General features: G+C 40.3%; 1 protein-coding gene across 6 annotated transcripts in view; it reads left to right on the top strand.

Annotated features, from left to right (window-relative positions):
- The first annotated feature begins 4,166 nt into the window (after positions 1–4,166).
- Positions 4,167–18,622, top strand: part of CTPS2 (CTP synthase 2) — a 109,715-nt gene continuing 95,259 nt past the window's right edge. For 5 of the 6 annotated variants that reach the window (XM_052663060.1, XM_052663063.1, XM_052663064.1 and 2 more), the window contains exons 1-3: positions 4,167–4,296; positions 9,961–10,165; positions 15,882–16,052. In XM_052663060.1, coding sequence (XP_052519020.1) covers positions 10,000–10,165; positions 15,882–16,052 — 337 coding nt within the window. In that variant the 5' untranslated portion in view covers positions 4,167–4,296; positions 9,961–9,999. Of the gene's footprint in view, positions 4,297–8,391; positions 8,501–9,960; positions 10,166–15,881; positions 16,053–18,622 lie in introns of those variants that run through there. The other variant, XM_052663061.1, reaches the window with a different exon arrangement.

The following is an 18,622-nucleotide window of genomic DNA, read 5'->3' on the forward strand; positions in this document are numbered from 1 at the left end:
TATTATAGGACACGTCAGGATCCTATAATAGGGGCAGAATCTAGGCTGTGAGAAACCACAGGCAGGCGACCTCATTTTTTCAAATAAATTGAAAGGGGACTCTATAGATTAAGAATGGCTTAAGAGAGGGCCCATGGCAACTTGTGGATTTTATTTAGATCCTCAAATACAATGGGGAAAACTTTTTGACGTAAGAATTGGAAATTTGGGCACTGCTTAGTTTATGAGATTAAGAAACTAAGTTCAAAAAATTCTTATTGTGGTTGTTCTTCTAGTCACTAAGTCGTGTCCAGCTGTTTTGCAACCCTATGGACTATAGCCCGCCAGACTCCTCTGTCCATGCGATTCCCAGGCAAGAATAGTGGAGTGGGTTGACACTTCCTTCTCCAGGGGATCTTACTGACCCAGGGATCAAATCTGCATTGGCAGGCAGATGCTTTACCACTGAATCACCAGGGAAGCCCCTAATTGTGGTAGATAAACATAAAATTTACCATTGTAACCAGTTTTTAAGTGTACAATTAAATAGTATTAACTACATACACATTGTTGTGGAACCAGTCTGCACAATTCTTTTTCTGTTGCAAAACTGAAATTCTTTACCCACTAAACATCAACCCTATCTCCCTTTCCCCGAGTCCCTGGTAACAAAGCTACTTTCTGTCTCTGATTTTTGATTACTCCAGTAACTTCACATAAGTGGAATTATACCACAACTGCCTTTGTGACTGGTTCATTTCATTGAGCAAATGTGCCTGAGGTTCATCCATGTTGTAGCATGTGTTAGAATTTCCTTAATATTCTGGCTTAAAAGGCTACTTTGAATACTCCTTGATATAAATTGTAGCAATATTTTTTTTGACCTGTCTTCTAAGGCAAAGGAAACAAAAGCAAAAATAAACAAATGGGACCTAATTAAACTTAGAAGCTTTTGTACAGCAAAGAAAACCATCCACAAAATGAAAAGACAACCTACTGAATGGGAGAATATATTTGCAAGGGACACAACTGATAAGGGGTTAATATTCAAAATACAAAAACAGCTTATACAACTCAATATAAAAAACAAACACACAACTTGATTAAAAAATAGGCAGAAGACTTGAATAGACATTTTTCCAAAGAAGACATACAGATGGCCAACAGGCATATGAAAAGATACTCAGTGTCTTTAATTATCAGAGAAATGTAAATCAAAATCACAATGAGATATCAACTCACACATGTCAGAATGGCTATCATCAAAATGACCACAAATAACAAATGTTGGTGAGGATGTGGAGAAAAGGGAATGCTTGTACACTGTTGTTGGGAATGTAAATTGGTGAAGCCACTGTGGAAAACAGTATGGAGGTTCCTCAAAACACTAAAAAGAGAACTACCCTGTGATCCCGAAATTCCTTTCCTGGGCATATATCCAAAGAAAAGGAAAACAGTAATTCAAAAAGATGCATGGACCCCAATGTTCATGGCAGTATTGTTTACAATTGTCAGGGTATGGCAGCAACCTGTGTGCATCAACATATGAATGAATAAAGATGTGGTATGTATACACGTACACACACACACACACACACACACACACACCCCCACCCACACACCAGAATACTACTCAGCCATAAAAAAGAATGGTATGTATACACGTACACACACACACACACACACACACACACCCTAGAATACTACTCAGCCATAAAAAAGAATGGAATTTTGCTATCTGAGCAACATGGATGGACCTGGAAGATATTGTGCTTACTGAAATAGACCAGATGTGGAAAGACAAATACTGTATGTCATCACTTATATGTGAAATCTAAATATTGAAATCATTGAATATAATGAAAAAAGCGATCTTGAAAAAGGCTGAATAGTATTCCATTGTGTGTATACTCCACATTTTATTAACCCATTCATGTGTGATGAACATATGGATTATTAATTTTTAAATTGTCCTAATTTTATTGTGTGTATGTGTTTAAAAGAGTTGGAGTTTATGTGTTATTGTGGGAAAATTAAATATATAGAAAACCAACCTAAAAGTTGAGCTTCAACAGTTATCAATCCCTGGCCAGGCTTGTATCATCTGTATCCCCACCTATTTCCCCCTATCCTGTATTAATTTGAAGCAAATGCCAGACATCCTGTTACAATTGTCTTGAAGGGTAGAATTCTTCAAAATTAAAGATTATAAAAGAACATGAGCAGTCAACTTAATCAACAGATTTTCTTTTCTTTTTTTTTTTTTTGCCATATGGCTGGTGGGATCTTAGTTGACCAGGGATTGAGCCTGTGTCCCCTGCAGTGGAAGTGTGGAGTCTTAACCACTGAACTGCCAGGGAATTCCTTTTCTCATTAAAAAAATTTTTTTTATCCCCAATGCTATATAAGCACCTGGTGAGGGAAGACACACTCTGATCCCACACAAGTCAGTCAGTCTTACTCGTGTTATCAAATTTGTTTTTCTCCTCAAATCTTTTCCCATTTTGGATTAATGATACTGGAGTTATAATAATCCCTTTGTATTCACAGAGTATCCATCATCTGTTCGCCTTGTAGATTAATAGAATTAAGATGAGGCCTTATATCCTGTGATGAAGAGTCTGGCTTTGTGGGACAGACTTTTTGGTCAGGGCATTTCACATCTCTAAGCCTCAGATTCTGCAGTATAAAAAAGGGGATCTTAATAACTGTCCTGGTTGTAAAAAGGAAATGAAATACTGAAATGTAGAAGGAAGCCTTACATATGTGGCATGAAGTATTAAGTATTACCATCGATGTGAACCTGTTTCACAAGCATCCTTTGTGCTGGGTCTTCTGGAAGACTTGTTTTACAACAAAGTCCTCTGTGCTTCCTGCCTTTTTATAAGGCGTTTCCTCCTTAAAAAAAGAAAAAAAATTGAATTTTGCCAACCATCCCTCTACCTTCCTTGTTGCTGTTATCTACTAGCTTCCTCGTTGCTCCTCCACGTTCACTGAAGATTTGGTTCCTTGGCCTCGATTGACTCCTCCAATTGTTGACATCCTTCTGGGGGTCCTCAATGTCCCCCACACTGGCCTGGTGAGCCCTAGGCCCAATTCCAGTGACGCCCATCTCACTTGACGCCATGTCAGGGTCAGACCCTAAACTGGATCATCTCCTGGAATTTCTTCCCCTTTGACATCACTGACACCCACAGTCTGGTAACAACTCCTCAGTCCTTTCATCCCCACAGGCCCTCATCTTTTGGTCTCTCTCTCTTTTTCTTGGCCGCGATGTGGTACTTTGTGGGATTTCAGTTCCCCAAACAGGGATCAAACCCCCGCCCCTTGCATTGAAAACGTGGAGTCTTAACCACTGGACCACCGGGGAAGTCACCATCTCTCTTCTTAGTTTCAGTCTACCTGCTCCCTGCTCCTCTCCCTTCCTTTCTTCTGGGGACTAGGCCCCTGGTGTGTCACCGTCGTAACATTCTTTCAGTGCCCTTAACTTCCTCGCTCTCATCTTTCTACTCAACCAGCAAACTCTGGTTTTATCACAATATCAGTATTTATATGTCGACCTAGGTGGGGCTCATTGTACAGTAATGGTTTCCAGACTCCACTGGGTCTTCAGTGATGCTCACCTCACTGGGCCCTCTAGTGACTCACCTGGCTGGCCAGTCAAAATTTTCACCAGTTTCCCAGCCCTTCCATCTCACTCCAAACCCTCCTGTTGTCCCTAGTTAGATCCTTTCTCCTTCAGTGGTTTGTGCATGTTCTTCCCTTCGCCTTAACCTCCTGTGTCCTTTCCTGGCACCAAGGCACCAGCCGTCTTCTTTAAAAAGTCACTCGGCGAAGCCCTGATTGTCGTCCCCCTACCCCCTAGAATTTTTAATTTTTTAATTTTAATGTTTGCTACACGCGTCCTGGCCAGGAACCTTTCTGACTCCAACAGGGGTGTAGCCGTCTCCCCATAGCGTGAGCCCCTCACAGGGCCGCACTCCGTCTGAGCGTCGCCCTCCGTTTGGAGCTCCCGCAGTTCCTCTCCGCGACCCAGAAGCCCTTTCCGGCGTCGAGAGCCTGACGCGTGGGCCCGAGCAGGGTCTGGGCGTGCCGAGGGCCGGGGCGCTGGGACGTGGCGTTCACCCGCGTCCCCGAGGTGCCGGTGCTCCGCCAGCCGCGGAGGGGAGGGGCAGTCCCCGGGGCTGAGCCAGGCCTGGGGCCGAGTGCGTCCAGGGCAGAGGGTGACGGGAAGCCGCCGGCGCCAGAGGACTCACTTTGGGGCCGCTTGTTTCGGAGCGTGGCACAAACCCGGGTGCCAACCCCAAGCTCACCGGAGTGAGTCAGCGGGGCCCGCGGCGGCAGGAGAGGGGAAGGTGGGCTAGGAGGGCGCCGCGCACCCCGAGGTCCGCGCGGGAGGCGGGAGGGACCTTGAGGGAGGCTCGGGACACCCCTGGCGGCGGCCTCTGCTTCAGCCGACAGGTGAGCGCGGCCGTCCTCCGCGCCACCGCCGCCGGCTCACAGGTAATCCCCCGCCGGGGCCTCCGCGCCGGGGCCGCCCGCCTGCCCGCGCCCCGGGCCCGGCGCGCACGTGGGGCCGAGCGCCTTTGTCCCCTCCGAGGGCGGCCGCCGCGCGCGTCCCTGCACCCCGCGCGCTCTGCCCGCGGGCCCACAGCGGCCGGGCGGGGCTGAGCCCTGGGAGCCCGCCCTGGGGCGGCCAGCGGCCCTGGCTCCGGAGCGCCGTGGCCCCAGGCGGCGCTTCCGCGCGCGCCTGGCCTCGGAATCGGGCGCAGGGGCCCGCCGCGTGCCCAGCCCGGTTTCTCCCGGGCCCGGGAGCCCCGAGATGGCGTTGGAGGAAGTGCAGCCCAGCGCCGAGGGAGTGGGCCTTTCTGTCCCGTCCTCCGCCCCGCGACTCTCTCGTTTCCCGGTTCCTAGCTGGTTAGGGCGCGCTGAGCCCGAGTCCGCTGCTGCTACAACATAGCTTGCTTTCTTCAACAGTTTCTCCACATATGGTGTCTAATTTGCATTCAATAAAATGCCCCCATTTTAAGTGTGCAGATAAGGGATTTTGACAAATTATACACCCGCGTAACCACTACCCAAACGTAGACCTAGATCATTTCCATCACTCCAGAAAGTTCCCTCGTGCTCTTCTCCAGTCAATCCACAACTGCCCTCACCCCTTGATTTTCATCAGAGCTTAGTGTTGCCGGTTCTAGAATTTCCATAAAGTGGGCTCATTAAGTAAGTATTGTTTTGTTTTTGACTGCTTTCTAAATGGCCGTCATCGAGAAGGTGTCTCTTTTGCCTCTGATTTTTTTTCAGTTATTCTAGTCCTGCGTTGTCCAGTGTGGTAGCCACTCGCAGCATGTGACTCTTGAGAGCAGGAAATGTGGCAAGTGTGTGAACTGAGATGTGCTTTGAGTAGACACACCTAGTTTCGAAAGACAGTAACAACAACAACAAAAAAGGATGTAAATTATCTCACCAAAATATTCTTATATTGATTATGTGTTGAATGATAGTATTTTGGATAAATTGGGTTAAATAAGATATTATTAAAATGACCTTAATCTGTTTCTTTTTACTTTTTTAATATGGCGACTGGAAAATTTAAAACTACACAAATGTTATGTTTTTATTGGATAGCGGACAGCTCTACACACCCCTATTTTACAGACAGTTGGTTCTGCTCACTGCCTGTGAGTCAATGTAAATAATGTAATTCACAAGAGTAAAAAAGTCCTGATTCTAGCAAGAGCGTGAAGAATCTGCTTTTTCTACTGTTTTAAATTTTGCTTCAGACTTACTTGTTTGCTTAAAAGAGATGGAAAGGACTAGGTGTCTCCTTGATATTAAGTTATATTTTCTATTTTTGAGTTACGTTTTCAAAAAGAACCTTGCAAAATATCTGATGTGCTTAAAAAGTTATCTTGTGCTTTTGAAAATGTGGAAAACATACTTACCTACAACCCAACCACCTAAATATATTAAAATGTAGCATTTTAGTGTGACTTGAGCAGTCTTAATTTTAAAAAGCAGTTGAGATAATATAATGTCTTATATAATAGATAATATAATGCTTATAAGCATATTTTACATGAAAGATTCTTAGGCTTTCTGACAACCACATAATGTACCTTCTCATGAATACTCTTCTGTTTTTATGGCATTTTTCCATGTTGCTAACTTTTACAAATGAGAAGTCATTTTAATAGTGTGACAGTGCTGGAATAAGGTAGTTACAGTGCCGATTATTTGCCCCTTCATCCCACAGGAAAGGTGAAAACCAGGAAGGCAGGAACCTTGATTTTATATTCACCCCCATACACACAGGATCTGGGAACACATCAAGCATGTAATTCTCCTTGAGGAAGAAAATTTTCTTCTGTCCTTCTAAGTTCTTCTGAATTAAATTGACATGAGACAGAATCATAGGAGAAAATTTTTAAAAAGTTTAATAATTCTTGAGAGAGACTCAGGAAAACTGAGTCACTTGCCAAAAGGGTTGAAACCCTTGCCTTTCTTAGTATCTTCAGCTCAAGATGAAAGAGGATGTTGGAGGTAGTGTTTTGGGACTTGAAGAGGGAAGAAGGCAATTAATTTAGAGACAGACAGGCAAATATTTCCCTAAACAAATGTGTGCTGGGCCAGGCAGAGACAGTGGGACCCAGAGTAGATTCTGATCTCTAAGAGCTTCTGACATTACATCTAGCTCATAGTCTCTGAAAATATTGGGTTGATCAGAAAGTTTGTTCAGGTTTTTCCATCAAATGTTATAGAAAAACCTGAAGGATTTTTTTTTTTTTTTTGACAACCCATATCTCTGGTGATAGCTCTATTGGGAGCAGGTTCTTTATCTAAATTCCTTAGGTGGCAAGGGGTGGGCAGTAAAAAAGAAAGACTTACTGAGTCCTTGTTTCTTAAAAATAAACTAAATTAATCCTCATGCCAAAGAGGCACATTTTGGGGTGGAAGCTTTTCCTCCCCTACCTAACAGATTTTCAGTAAACATTTGTTAGCTGACTCAATCAGTGCATAGGTGGCTCTGAAAAATAAGAACTAACCTTCACTCAGCACTTGGGCGCTCTGTTTGGAAATGCCTACATAACTCTATAAGGCAGGCACTGGTATTATTTCTGTGTACTTCCCAGATGGAGAAAATAAAAGTTTGCAAAAGTTGGAGAAGGTGCCCAGGGTCATAGCTATGAGTGACAGAGTCAGCACTTGAACTCGGGCTGTCTGACTCCAGAGGAGGGGCATTGATCAAAACAGAAAAAAAATCAACAGTGGGATGAGTACCGGAAGACTGTGATGAAATTCCCACTCTACCAACTACCTGGGCTAGTAGGAGCGGTAGGAGGAAGATTTAGATACATTTTGGATCCATAGAAGGAGCATTCTGTGTTTGGACTGAGAGGCTTGTAGGCTAAATCTAGCTCAGGTTGGGTGGGTGGATGGCCAGGTGGCTAGTAAAGAGGAACGATGCCATTGAATGTGATCAACTGTAGTGTGTAGAGAAAGGCAGGCCCAGAGACTTATGGAAGCCAGTTGGGATGGGACTTGTATATTTTGGATGACTTCAGTCTACTCACCCTGATGGTGATCAAAAAGAACTCACAGCTCTGAGGTGAGATAACTCTACATCTCTTAAGTTAAGCTAGTTTGTTTTGCAAATAGAGGAAACTACAAAATCAGAATGGGCATTTCGTTGGGGACGACAGATATAGGATAAGCAGGGAACTGAAATTATTCCTACCTGATTGCACTTACACTTAATTTCCAGGTATTTAAAAAAATTGTGAGTTGCAATAGAAAGTGGGATTTATAGTTAGTAGTTTTTGTTAGTGACTGTCTTTTCTTATACTTGCAATTTCTAATTAGTTTGAATTTTTAAATTGTAATTAATTTATTTTAAAATTTTATGACTTGCAATTTTATATTAATAGTTTCACTCTGTTGGCAGTTGGCCTGCCAGGACTGTAAGGCTCACCTTCATGTGCGTGGTGAAATGCACAGGTGCACAGCCCCTGGTGATGCTCAAGAGAAAAGCAATAGTACTCAGAGTAGAGAAAACCAAGTAGCTCATGGACTCCCTGTCTGCCTTTAAAACAAAAGGGTTTGAATCAGACAGCAGCGGCAAAGTCAAATAAAATTTCTTTATGACATAATATTTTCTTTTTTTTTCCTGCTTGAATATGAAATAGATGGGCAAGGAACAGATTCAGTGTTCCACATGCTTAGTTAAGGAGGATACATTTATTATTGATAGTGACATTAGTAGCTAACTTTTGGTGCTGGAGAAGACTCCTGAAAGTCCCTTGGACAGCAAGATCAAACCAGTCAATCTTAAGGGAAATCAACCCTGAATACTCATTGGAAGGACTGATGCTGAAGCGGAAGCTCCAGTATTTTGGTCATCTGATGCTAACAGTTGACTCATTGGAAAGTCCTTGATGAACGATTGAGGGCAGAAGGAGAAGAGGGCGTCAGAGGATGAGATGGCTGGATGGCCTCACTGATACAATGGACATGAACTTCGGTAAACTTCAGAAGATGGTGAGGGACAGGGAGGCCTAGCATGCTGCAATGCATGGGGTCACAGAGTCAGACATGACTGGGTGACTGAACAACAATGACAATATGTTAATATAGGAGTCGATTTGACCCCCTCTAAGCCAGATATCAGCAAACATTTTCCATGAAAGATAATATTTCCGGTTTTGTGGGCCAGAGGCCTCTGTTTTCCCAGCTCCTCAACTCTGCTAGTGTAGCCAGAAAGGCACCATAGACAGTATGTAGATGATGGGTGTGGCTGTGTGCTAATGAAACTTGATTTATGGATGCTGAAGTTAGAGTTTCATATAACTTTTTGTTCCATTTAATTTTAATGTGCCATGAAATATTCTTTTGATCATTTCTCAATCATTTAAAATGTAAAAACAGTCTTAGCTTGGGGACCGTACAAAAATGGACAGTGGGCCAGATGTGATCTGTGGGCCCTGCTTTCCTGACCTCTGATCTATACCTTAGCTCATTTAATCCTCACAAGCACCTGCAAGATTTTTTAAAATGTTGGCATATTTGAATATTGATTTTAAAAATAGACTATTTTTTTAAAAGCAATTTTAGGTTCACAGCAAAACTGACCAGAAAGCACTGAGTTCCCATATACCTCCTGTCCCATACCCACGGTGTTCCCTGTTGTCAACATCTTGAACCAGAGAGGAACATTCATTCGTTAGTCAGTGAACCTACACATCATTATCATTCCAAGTCTACAGGTTTCATTAGAATTCACTCTTGGTGTTACACATTCTGTGAGTTTGGACAAATATATAATGACCTGTATCCACCATTATAGTATCATGCAGAATAGTTGCACTGCCCTAACAAAACACTCTGTGCTCCTCCTATTCACCCTTCCCCAATAACCCCTGAAAACCACTCATCTTTTTACTGTCTTCATAGTTTTGTCTTTTCCAGAATGTCATATAGTTGGAATTGTATAGTATGTAGCCTTTTCAGAGTGACTTCTTTCAATTAGTTACATGCATTAAGTTTCCTTCATGTCTTTTTGTGGATTGATATTTCTTTTTAGTGCTGAATAATATTCCAAAGGAATGGTACTTTTTATTTCATTTCACAGATGAAGAAACAGGTACAGCTTGTACAGATCTGACTACAGAGCCTGATCTCTTAAACATTTTACTATGCCTCTGAATCTTAGAGAATTTTGACTTCTTATGATGAAGTTTGTCACATGAAAGTTGGGGTAAATGTAACATCAGGGTAATGAAGTCAGACATTTTGCTTGCAGAAAGTATCCACAGCTTCCTGAATATTGACATGAAAGAAAAACCTAGAGGATAAGACTTTGTTTCAAATACTTAGATAGAAAAGGTGCTGTCGGCTTTTGAAATTTTGGTTCAACATACTCTTTGCTTTACTGGTTTAAGAACATGTTTCTCTTCCCTGACCATTGATTTTATTACCTTTCAGATTATACCTGGGTGCTGGCACCCAGCCACTCCTCTGCCAATGAAGTACATCTTGGTCACTGGTGGGGTCATCTCGGGCATCGGTAAAGGGATCATTGCCAGCAGTATTGGGACGATTCTAAAATCATGTGGACTCCGAGTGACTGCCATCAAAATTGACCCCTATATAAACATCGATGCAGGCACTTTTTCACCTTATGAGCACGGTATGAGGGAGAACCCCTCCCCCCCACTCCATAAAGCACTGGGTCAAATTGCAGTTCTTTCTTGTATCTGGGTAATTTTAAGATAGCGTTCCAGAAGTAGAGTTGTTGGATCATTATGGATCTGTGAAGGTTCTCATGGTTATTGATACATTTTTAAGATTGCTGATGACATTCCAAATTAGTCCACACTTTTGGAAAGCAGTATGTGAGCATACCATTCTCACTGTACCTTTTGTAGTGTGGATTATTGTTATTTTTTTATCATAAAGGTAATATATTTCTCAACATTTCATTAAGAAAAAAAAATGAGACAATATAGACTATATTGACAATATAGAATGACCTAAAGAAAATAAAAATCATCTATTTCCCACCACTTGGAATAATTATTATTAATGTTGAAATTTTTATGTATATATTCATTATTTTTATTTATTTATTGGCCACACTGCACAGCTTGCAGAATCTTAGTTCCCTGACCAGGGATTGAACCTGTACCCCTGCACTGGAAGTATGGAGTCCTAACCACTGCACTGTCAGGGAATTCTCTATACTAATTATTTTTAAAAAGGCACAAGGCCTTACATACTTTCCTTCTAAACTTTTCACATACAAGCAAGAAAGTGTATAAATCATATGTGTACCACTTGATGAAATGAACATACTGTGTTAACAGCCCCCAAATCAAAAAACAGAAACCCCCTTTATGTTCTTTCCAGTTTCTCCCCATCTGAAATGACCAGGGTAACCACTATCCTGTCTTCTAACATCATAGATCAGTTGGCTTATTTTTGAACATTAAATGATCTGAATCTTACAGTCAGACTAGTTTTTAAATTGAAGTATACTTGACTTACAATATTTCAGATGTACATCAAAGTGATTCAGTTATACATTATGGTGGTGGTTTGGTGATTTAGTCACTAAATCATGTCTGACTGTTTTGACCCCATGGACTGTAGTGCACCAGGCTCCTCTATCCGTGGGTTTTCCCAGGCAAGAATACTGGAGTGGGTTGCCATTTTCTTTCTTTATATATATATATGTACACACTTTTTCAGAATCTTTTCCAGTATAGGTTGTTACAAGATATTGAATATAGTTTCCTGTGCTATACAGTAGATCCTTGTTGCTTATTTTATATACAGTAGTGTGTACCTGTTAATCCTGAAGACATTTTAATAGATTCTATACTTCTAAAGGTTGCACAGAATCTGCACAATAATAGGAAATCATTTCCAATTTATTGATATTATAAGCAACACTGTGACAAGAAACTTAAACAATATTTTTAACATAAATGTCTAGATACAGAATTTCTGATTTGGTGGGCAGATACGTTTTTTAGGTTTTTTAGTTTTTTTTTTTTTTAATTTATTTTTACTTTATTTTGCTTTACAATACTGTATTTGTTTTGCCATACATTGACATGAATCAGCCACAGGTGTACATGAGTTCCCAATCCTGAACCCCCCTCCCACCTCCCACCCCATATCATCTCTCTGGATCATCCCCGTGCACCAGCCCCAAGCATCCTGTATCCTGTATCAAAGATAGACTGGTGATTCGTTTCTTACCTGATAGTATACATGTTTCAATGCCATTCTCCCAAATCATCCCACCCTCTCTCTCTCCCACAGAGTCCAAAAGTCTGTTCTATACATCTGTGTGTCTTTTGCTTTCTCACATAGAGGGTTTTCATTACCATCTTTCTAAATTCCATATACTTTTGCTGAATACTATTCTTTTTAAACTTTACTAACCTGAGAGTAAATGAAAAACCAAAAAAGAGTATCTCATTATGTTAATTTAGATTTCTTTGATTTTCATTTTGTTGGTGAAATGGCTTATTGGAGTCTATGGTAAACCATATATTTATTTGAAACCATCACCCAACTTCCTTCTGTGAGTAAACTTCCACACCCCACTGACTTTGGCCTTTGGCTGCATAGGATAATGAACTCTTCCTGGTTTGTTTGGAACTTTCCTGCTTTTGAAATTGAAAGTCCTGAATCCTGGGAATACTTTTACTCCTGGGCAAACCAGAGAGGTCAGTCACCTTATTTGGCCATGTGGTTTGTTTTGCTCTGTAGGGTTTTAGTGAATATGACATATGCCTTGTTGAAGCATATGCGATGGCATAATTTCACTCAGTCCGTCTTGTGTTTCTGCCCTCTGCTGTTCGAGCTGCCTGCCCCATAGAGAGATTTCTCCTTCAACCCAAGTCCTGGAATAAGAAGACACAGGGTAGACTCACAACTGACCCACAACCCCTACATCACATGAGGGAGAAATCAGTAGATGTTTTATAAATTGCTGAGATGTTAAGGTTGTTTGGTAGGCAGCAAAATTGACTAACGCATGTGTTATAACAATTTTCCTTTGGATCTTTAAAAACGATTTTCAGGAATACTTTGTGCAGAGTATATTAACCTATACTTACCACATGAATATATTTCTACCCTGTTTGCAGTTTGTGTTAATATTACCTCTGTTTGCTGCTGATAAATTTCATTTTACTGTTTATGTAACTAAATGTATCCACTGTTTCCTTTATGGTTTCTGCCTTTGATGTCACCTGTTAGCTTCTCTGACCCAGAAATATTTAAATATCTGTATTTTCTTCTGGCATTTTTAGAGTTTCATTTGCTTTTACTTTATTTTTTTCTTCCAGTTTTATTAACATACAGTACTGTATATGCTTAAGGTATATAGCATAATGATTTGATTTATATACATCATGAAATAATTATCACAATAAGTTTAGTGAATATCCATGATCTCATACAGATGCAAGCTTAAAGAAATAGTGAAAAATTGTTTCCTTCGTGATGAAAACTCTTAGGATTTATGCTCTAAAAACTCTCATATAGAACGTAGAGTGGTGTTAATTATATTTATCATGTTTTACATGTATATCTCTGATAGTTATTTATATTATAACTGGAAGTTTGTACCTTTTGATTGCCTTCATCCAATTCTACACAGTCCTACCCCTGCTTCTGGGAACTACAAATCTGATCTCTTTTTCTGTGAGTTTGCTTTTGAAGTATAATTGACTTATAATACTATGTTCCTGGTGCACAACATAGTGATTGGATGTTTTTTACACATTTCAAGGGCTTCCCAGGTGGCACTAGTGGTAAAGAACCTGCCTGCCAATGCAGGAGACATGAGATGCGGGTTCGATCCCTGGGTTGGGAAGATCCCCTTTAGGAGGAAATGGCAACCCATTCCAGTCTTCTTGCCTGGAGAATCCCATGGACAGAGGAGCCTGGCAGGCTACAGTTCATGGGGTCGCACAGAGGTGGACACGACTGAAGCACCTTAGCATGCAACACTCATAGATTTCAAAATGATCACCACCATTTGCTTTTACTTTAATATCGTTAATACATCTGGAATTTAATTTGATGAAAGATGAAGATGAGGTTAGTAACTATTCCTAATCACAGTTATCAAAGATTTCATCCTTTCTCCATTGATTTGAAATACCACCTTTTAATATACACTAAATTTCTCTCTTATTATTCTGTTCTGTTCAGATCTCTTTGTTTATCCCTGACCACCATATTATCTGGAGTAGGAAATGGCAACCCACTCCAGTATTCTTGCCTGGAAAATTCCATTGACAGAGGAGCCTGGTGGGCTACTGTCCATGAAGTTGCAAAAAGTTGGACACAATTGAGCATGCACGCATACGCACACACACCACTTTAATAGCTATAGCTTTTTATTATCAAGTAAGTCAGAACTTTCCCCATTATGCCTTTTTTCCTTTTTTTTTTAACCTCAAAATGTTAGTTGTCTTTAAGACTAACTTCAGAGACCTTTTATCAAACTTGCCCTTTAAATTTATGAATTAATTTGGGGAAGAATTAAATACTGAAATTATTGACTGGCCTATTCAGGAACTTTATAAGTGGCTTTCATTTTATTCATACCTGCTTTTATGTCTCTGAAGTAAAATTTTAAACTTTTCTTCTTATTGGTCCCATACATTTCTTGAAATTTATTTCTGTGTATTTTACCTGCTTTGATTTGTAATGATATCTTTTTTTGTCATATATTAAATTCCTTTATGTAATAGGGACCTTTTGGGTGTATTTTGATTTTGTGTAGAATTTGTTTGTGCTATCTTATTTCATATTTGTATATATTGAAATATATAAATATATATACATATATATTTCAATCTTCCTGTACTCATTGTTATTTTATGAGGGCTTTTATTTTTATTTACTTTTTTTGTGTTTTATTTTGGTAATCACACGTTTTTCTTCACTGTCAAGTTAAAAAAAATCCGTTGGAATTTTTATTATAATTCCATTAAATTTAAAAAAAAAAAGCTTTTTGAAGACATAATCTACAGCTTTTCTTTTTCTTCTGTGTTTATGCTAAGTTGCTTCAATCATGTCTGACTTTTTGTGACCCTATGAACTGTAACCCTCCAGGCTCCTCCGTCCATGGGATTCTCCAGGCAGGAATACCCGAGTGGGTTGCCGTTTCCTCCTCCAGGGGATCTTCCTGACCCAGGGATCCAACCTGCGTCTTTTATGTCTCCTACATTGGCAGGCGGGTTCTTTACCACTAGTGCCACTTGGGAAGCCCTTCTTTTTCTCCTAGGAACATAATAGATACTACTTTTAAAATTTAAGAATCTAAAATTTCAAGACCTTTGCTGTATACCTGTATTATTACCAAACTGGACTTGGCCTGAATTAACTAAGAGATTTCAGAGATCTTCCCCTATTTGTCAGAAGTTAAAATGATGAAAGTACAAAGACTTTCCCATAGATCGGTGATTCCTAATAAATATTGGAAAGTAGAATTTGAACTAGAAATGGAATTTGGGAAATACAAAATATTGGAGTTTCATTATTTTGTTGTTTTGTCTTTAAAATTAGAGATCTTTCAGATCCCACTGGTACCTTATGAGGAATACATAAATGAGAGTATAAAAGGCTTCAGATTAGGTTCAGAAGCTAGCCAACCTTCCTTTTTTTATTTTTTATGCTGTGAACATCTAGAAATAGAAGTAAATGATAGAATTTCATTAATCAGGGAGAGGTTCATTTCTGGCAAGGTGGCATTAGGACATTGTCCTCCAAATTGATGCCCTTAGTAACACTGGAGACCCAGACGCATAACCAGTAGTCAACACAGGTGCCCGTAGTGTGATTAAGTCTTCATCTATATCCTTCTTGACAGTGCTGTTGTGCAGGTGGTGGCTTATTGCTCACTCTCTTTTTGGCCTCAGTTTCACCAAGTCGCCCTGTGGGCTAATGGAGGCTCTGCTTTTCATCCACTGTCTGTTTAATAGTGTCTTTACTCAAGATGGGAGTCAATGAAAATTTTCTTATGCCAATTTCAGAGTCTAGGATACTGATGCTTCGAAGTCAGTTGCTATTTGTGTTTAAAACTGCTGTTTGAAAGTCCCTTTCTCATATGGTATATGATGAGTTTGGAAAAGCTAAATCTTGAAGACAGAATTTCAGTAAGCATTTAAAAACTACCATTATAGAATACTAGAATTTTTCTAATGCATTATCATGGGTAGATTAGAATTACTCAATTTTCCCATTAAAATAAGGAAATAGTGATAAACTATGGCTTATAAATGTCTTTTACCAGCTTTTTAACATATTGTGTTCATCTTTGGAAAATAATCTACTGGAAGCAAATTTTTAAGTTTTACATTGCCTTTTTATCCCAGGTGAAGTGTTTGTCTTAAACGATGGTGGAGAAGTTGATTTAGACCTTGGAAATTATGAAAGGTTCTTGGATATTAATCTTTATAAAGACAACAACATCACTACTGGGAAGATATATCAACATGTGATCAATAAAGAGAGGCGTGGCGATTACCTGGGGAAAACAGTACAAGGTATTATATTCCGCAAACACTAGAGGGCCCTGTTGGCTGAGCACTCACTGCTTAAAATAGACCTAAAGATGAGGAGGTCCCTGTGCTTTACAAGCTTCAGTCCTTCTCAGATCCCTCTGTTCTTTTCTTTCCTTCTTTTTCCCCACCTCCAATTTTATTGAGATATAATTGACGTACAGCACTGTATAAGTTTAGGGTGTATAGCGTAATGATTTGACATCATACAATAACTTTAGTGAATACCCATCATCTCATATAGATGCAAAATTAAAGAAATTTGTGATGAAAGCTCTTAGGATTTACTCTTTTAACTTCTATAACTTAGAACCATGTTAATTATTAATATATATAATTAATATTGGAGAAGGAAATGGCAACCCACTCCAGTGTTCTTGCCTGAAGAATCCCATGAACAGATGAGCCTAGTGGGCTACAGTCCATGGGGTCGCAAAGAATCGAAATGACTGAGCACACACTCACACATCCATTCCCCCCACCCATAACCACAAATCTGATATATTTTTTTCCCTGTTTGTTTTTTAAGTATAACTAACCTACAACTAACCTATGGGGCTTCCCTGATGACTCAGATGGTAAAGAATCCACCTGCAATGTGGGAGACCTGGGTTTGATGCCTGGGTTGGGACAATCCCCTGGAGGAGGGCATGGCAACCCACTCCAGTATTCTTGCCTGGAGAATCCCATGGACAGAGGAGCCTGGGAGGCTACAGTCCATGGTGTTGCAAAGAGTTGGACACGACTGAGCAACTTCACAACCTACAACACTATGTTAGTTCCTGTTATATAGCATAGTGATTTGGTGTTTCTGTACATTTCAAAATGATCACTACGGTGTCTATTACCATGTCACCATGCAAACTTCAAGTTTATCCTCCATGTTCCTGATTATATTTTCATCAGTCTTTTCTTTGTTACTAATGTCATTGTTTCCATTAGCCCCCTTTTCTGCCCTCTTTATCTTTCTCTAGCTTTTATTTATGAAATCCATAGGGAATCTTCATCACATATCTGATTGGGTGTAGATCTGAGTCAATTTTTGTCTGTCCTTAATATGTTCTTTTTCTACTTTTTTCTTGAATCTTTGCATTGATGATGATTACTTCCTTTTGAAGAATAGCAGTGGGAAGGAACATGGGATTGAACAGGAGGGCAACATGATGACTTTTTTCACCAACCTTTTCCACTGGTCACATGTTTCTGTCAGGTTGGTTTACTTCTACAAAATATCAGATTGATTCTAGTGGAAGCACACAGTTCTTTTATTAAGCAGACACTCCCAAGACATGGGAGCAGACCAACAGCAAAGGGGTGGTAACAACTCCCACTTGGCTTACCTTTTTATATTCCCTATCTCCTTCTCTTGGTTCTGCCCTATGCAAAATAGGGCTTGTACCTACCACCAATCAGGAAAGGGAATGCAAATTGGCATACACACAAGGCTGATTGACAGTTGCGAGTTACATAATAACAGGCTGTATTGTGCATGTCCTTCCCGTAATTCAGTCTGTTATAATCAGATGTATGTATGTATAGAATATTTATGAACCCTTAAAGCTGGCTACGGTTACTTGAGGACACAGCTGTGCATCAAGGGCGCATGTGCTGGAGTTGGAGAAGCCACTGTGATTATTTCTGTAGCATATTGTGAGCTCTCCTGGGTGTGTCTGGGTTGGTGTTTAGACATCAGCTTGCATCCTTTTCACCTAGACCACCCCTCTTGTTCATGCCTAACTTCCTACCTAACAATTCTGATTGTTCTCTTTTGTCGTCTGCAACCCTTGCCCCTTGTATTCATAAGTTCCTATGTGGTAGGGAATAGGCTAGCAAAGTAATGCTCAAAATTCTTCAAGCCAGGCTTCAGCAGTGTGTGAACCATGAACTTCCAGATGTTCAAGCTGGATTTAGAAAAGGCAGAGGAACCAGAGAGCAAATTGCCAACATCCGCTGAATCATCAAAAAAGCAAGAGTTCCAGAAAAACATCTACTTTTGCTTTATTGACTACATCAAAGCCTTTGACTGTGTGGATCACAGCAAACTGTGGAAAATTCTTCAAGAGATGGGAGTACCAGACCACCTTACCTGCCTCCTGAGAAATCTATATGCAGGTTAAGAAGCAACAGTTAGAACCAGGCATGAACCAACAGACTGGTTCCAAATTGGGAAAGGAGTATGTCAAGGCTGTATATTGTCACCCTGCTTCTTATATGCAGAGTACATCATGTGAAATGCTGGGCTGGAGAAAGCACAAGCTAGAATCAAGATTGCCAGGAGAAATATCAATAACCTGAGATAGGCAGATGACACCACCCTTATGGCAGAAAGCGAAGAACTAAAGAGCCTCTTGATGAAAGTGAAGGAGGAGAGTGAAAAAGCTAACTTAAAACTCCACATTCAGAAAACTAAGATTATGGCATCCAGTCCCATCACTTCATGGCAAATAGATGGGGAAACAGTGACAGACTTTATTTTCTTGGGCTCCAAAATCACTGCAGATGGTGACTGCAGCCATAAAATTAAAAGACGCTTGCTCCTTGGACGAAAAGCTATG

The sequence above is a fragment of the Budorcas taxicolor genome, chromosome X (genome assembly GCF_023091745.1).
Source record: "Budorcas taxicolor isolate Tak-1 chromosome X, Takin1.1, whole genome shotgun sequence".
In the NCBI taxonomy this organism is placed as follows: Eukaryota; Metazoa; Chordata; class Mammalia; order Artiodactyla; family Bovidae; genus Budorcas; species Budorcas taxicolor.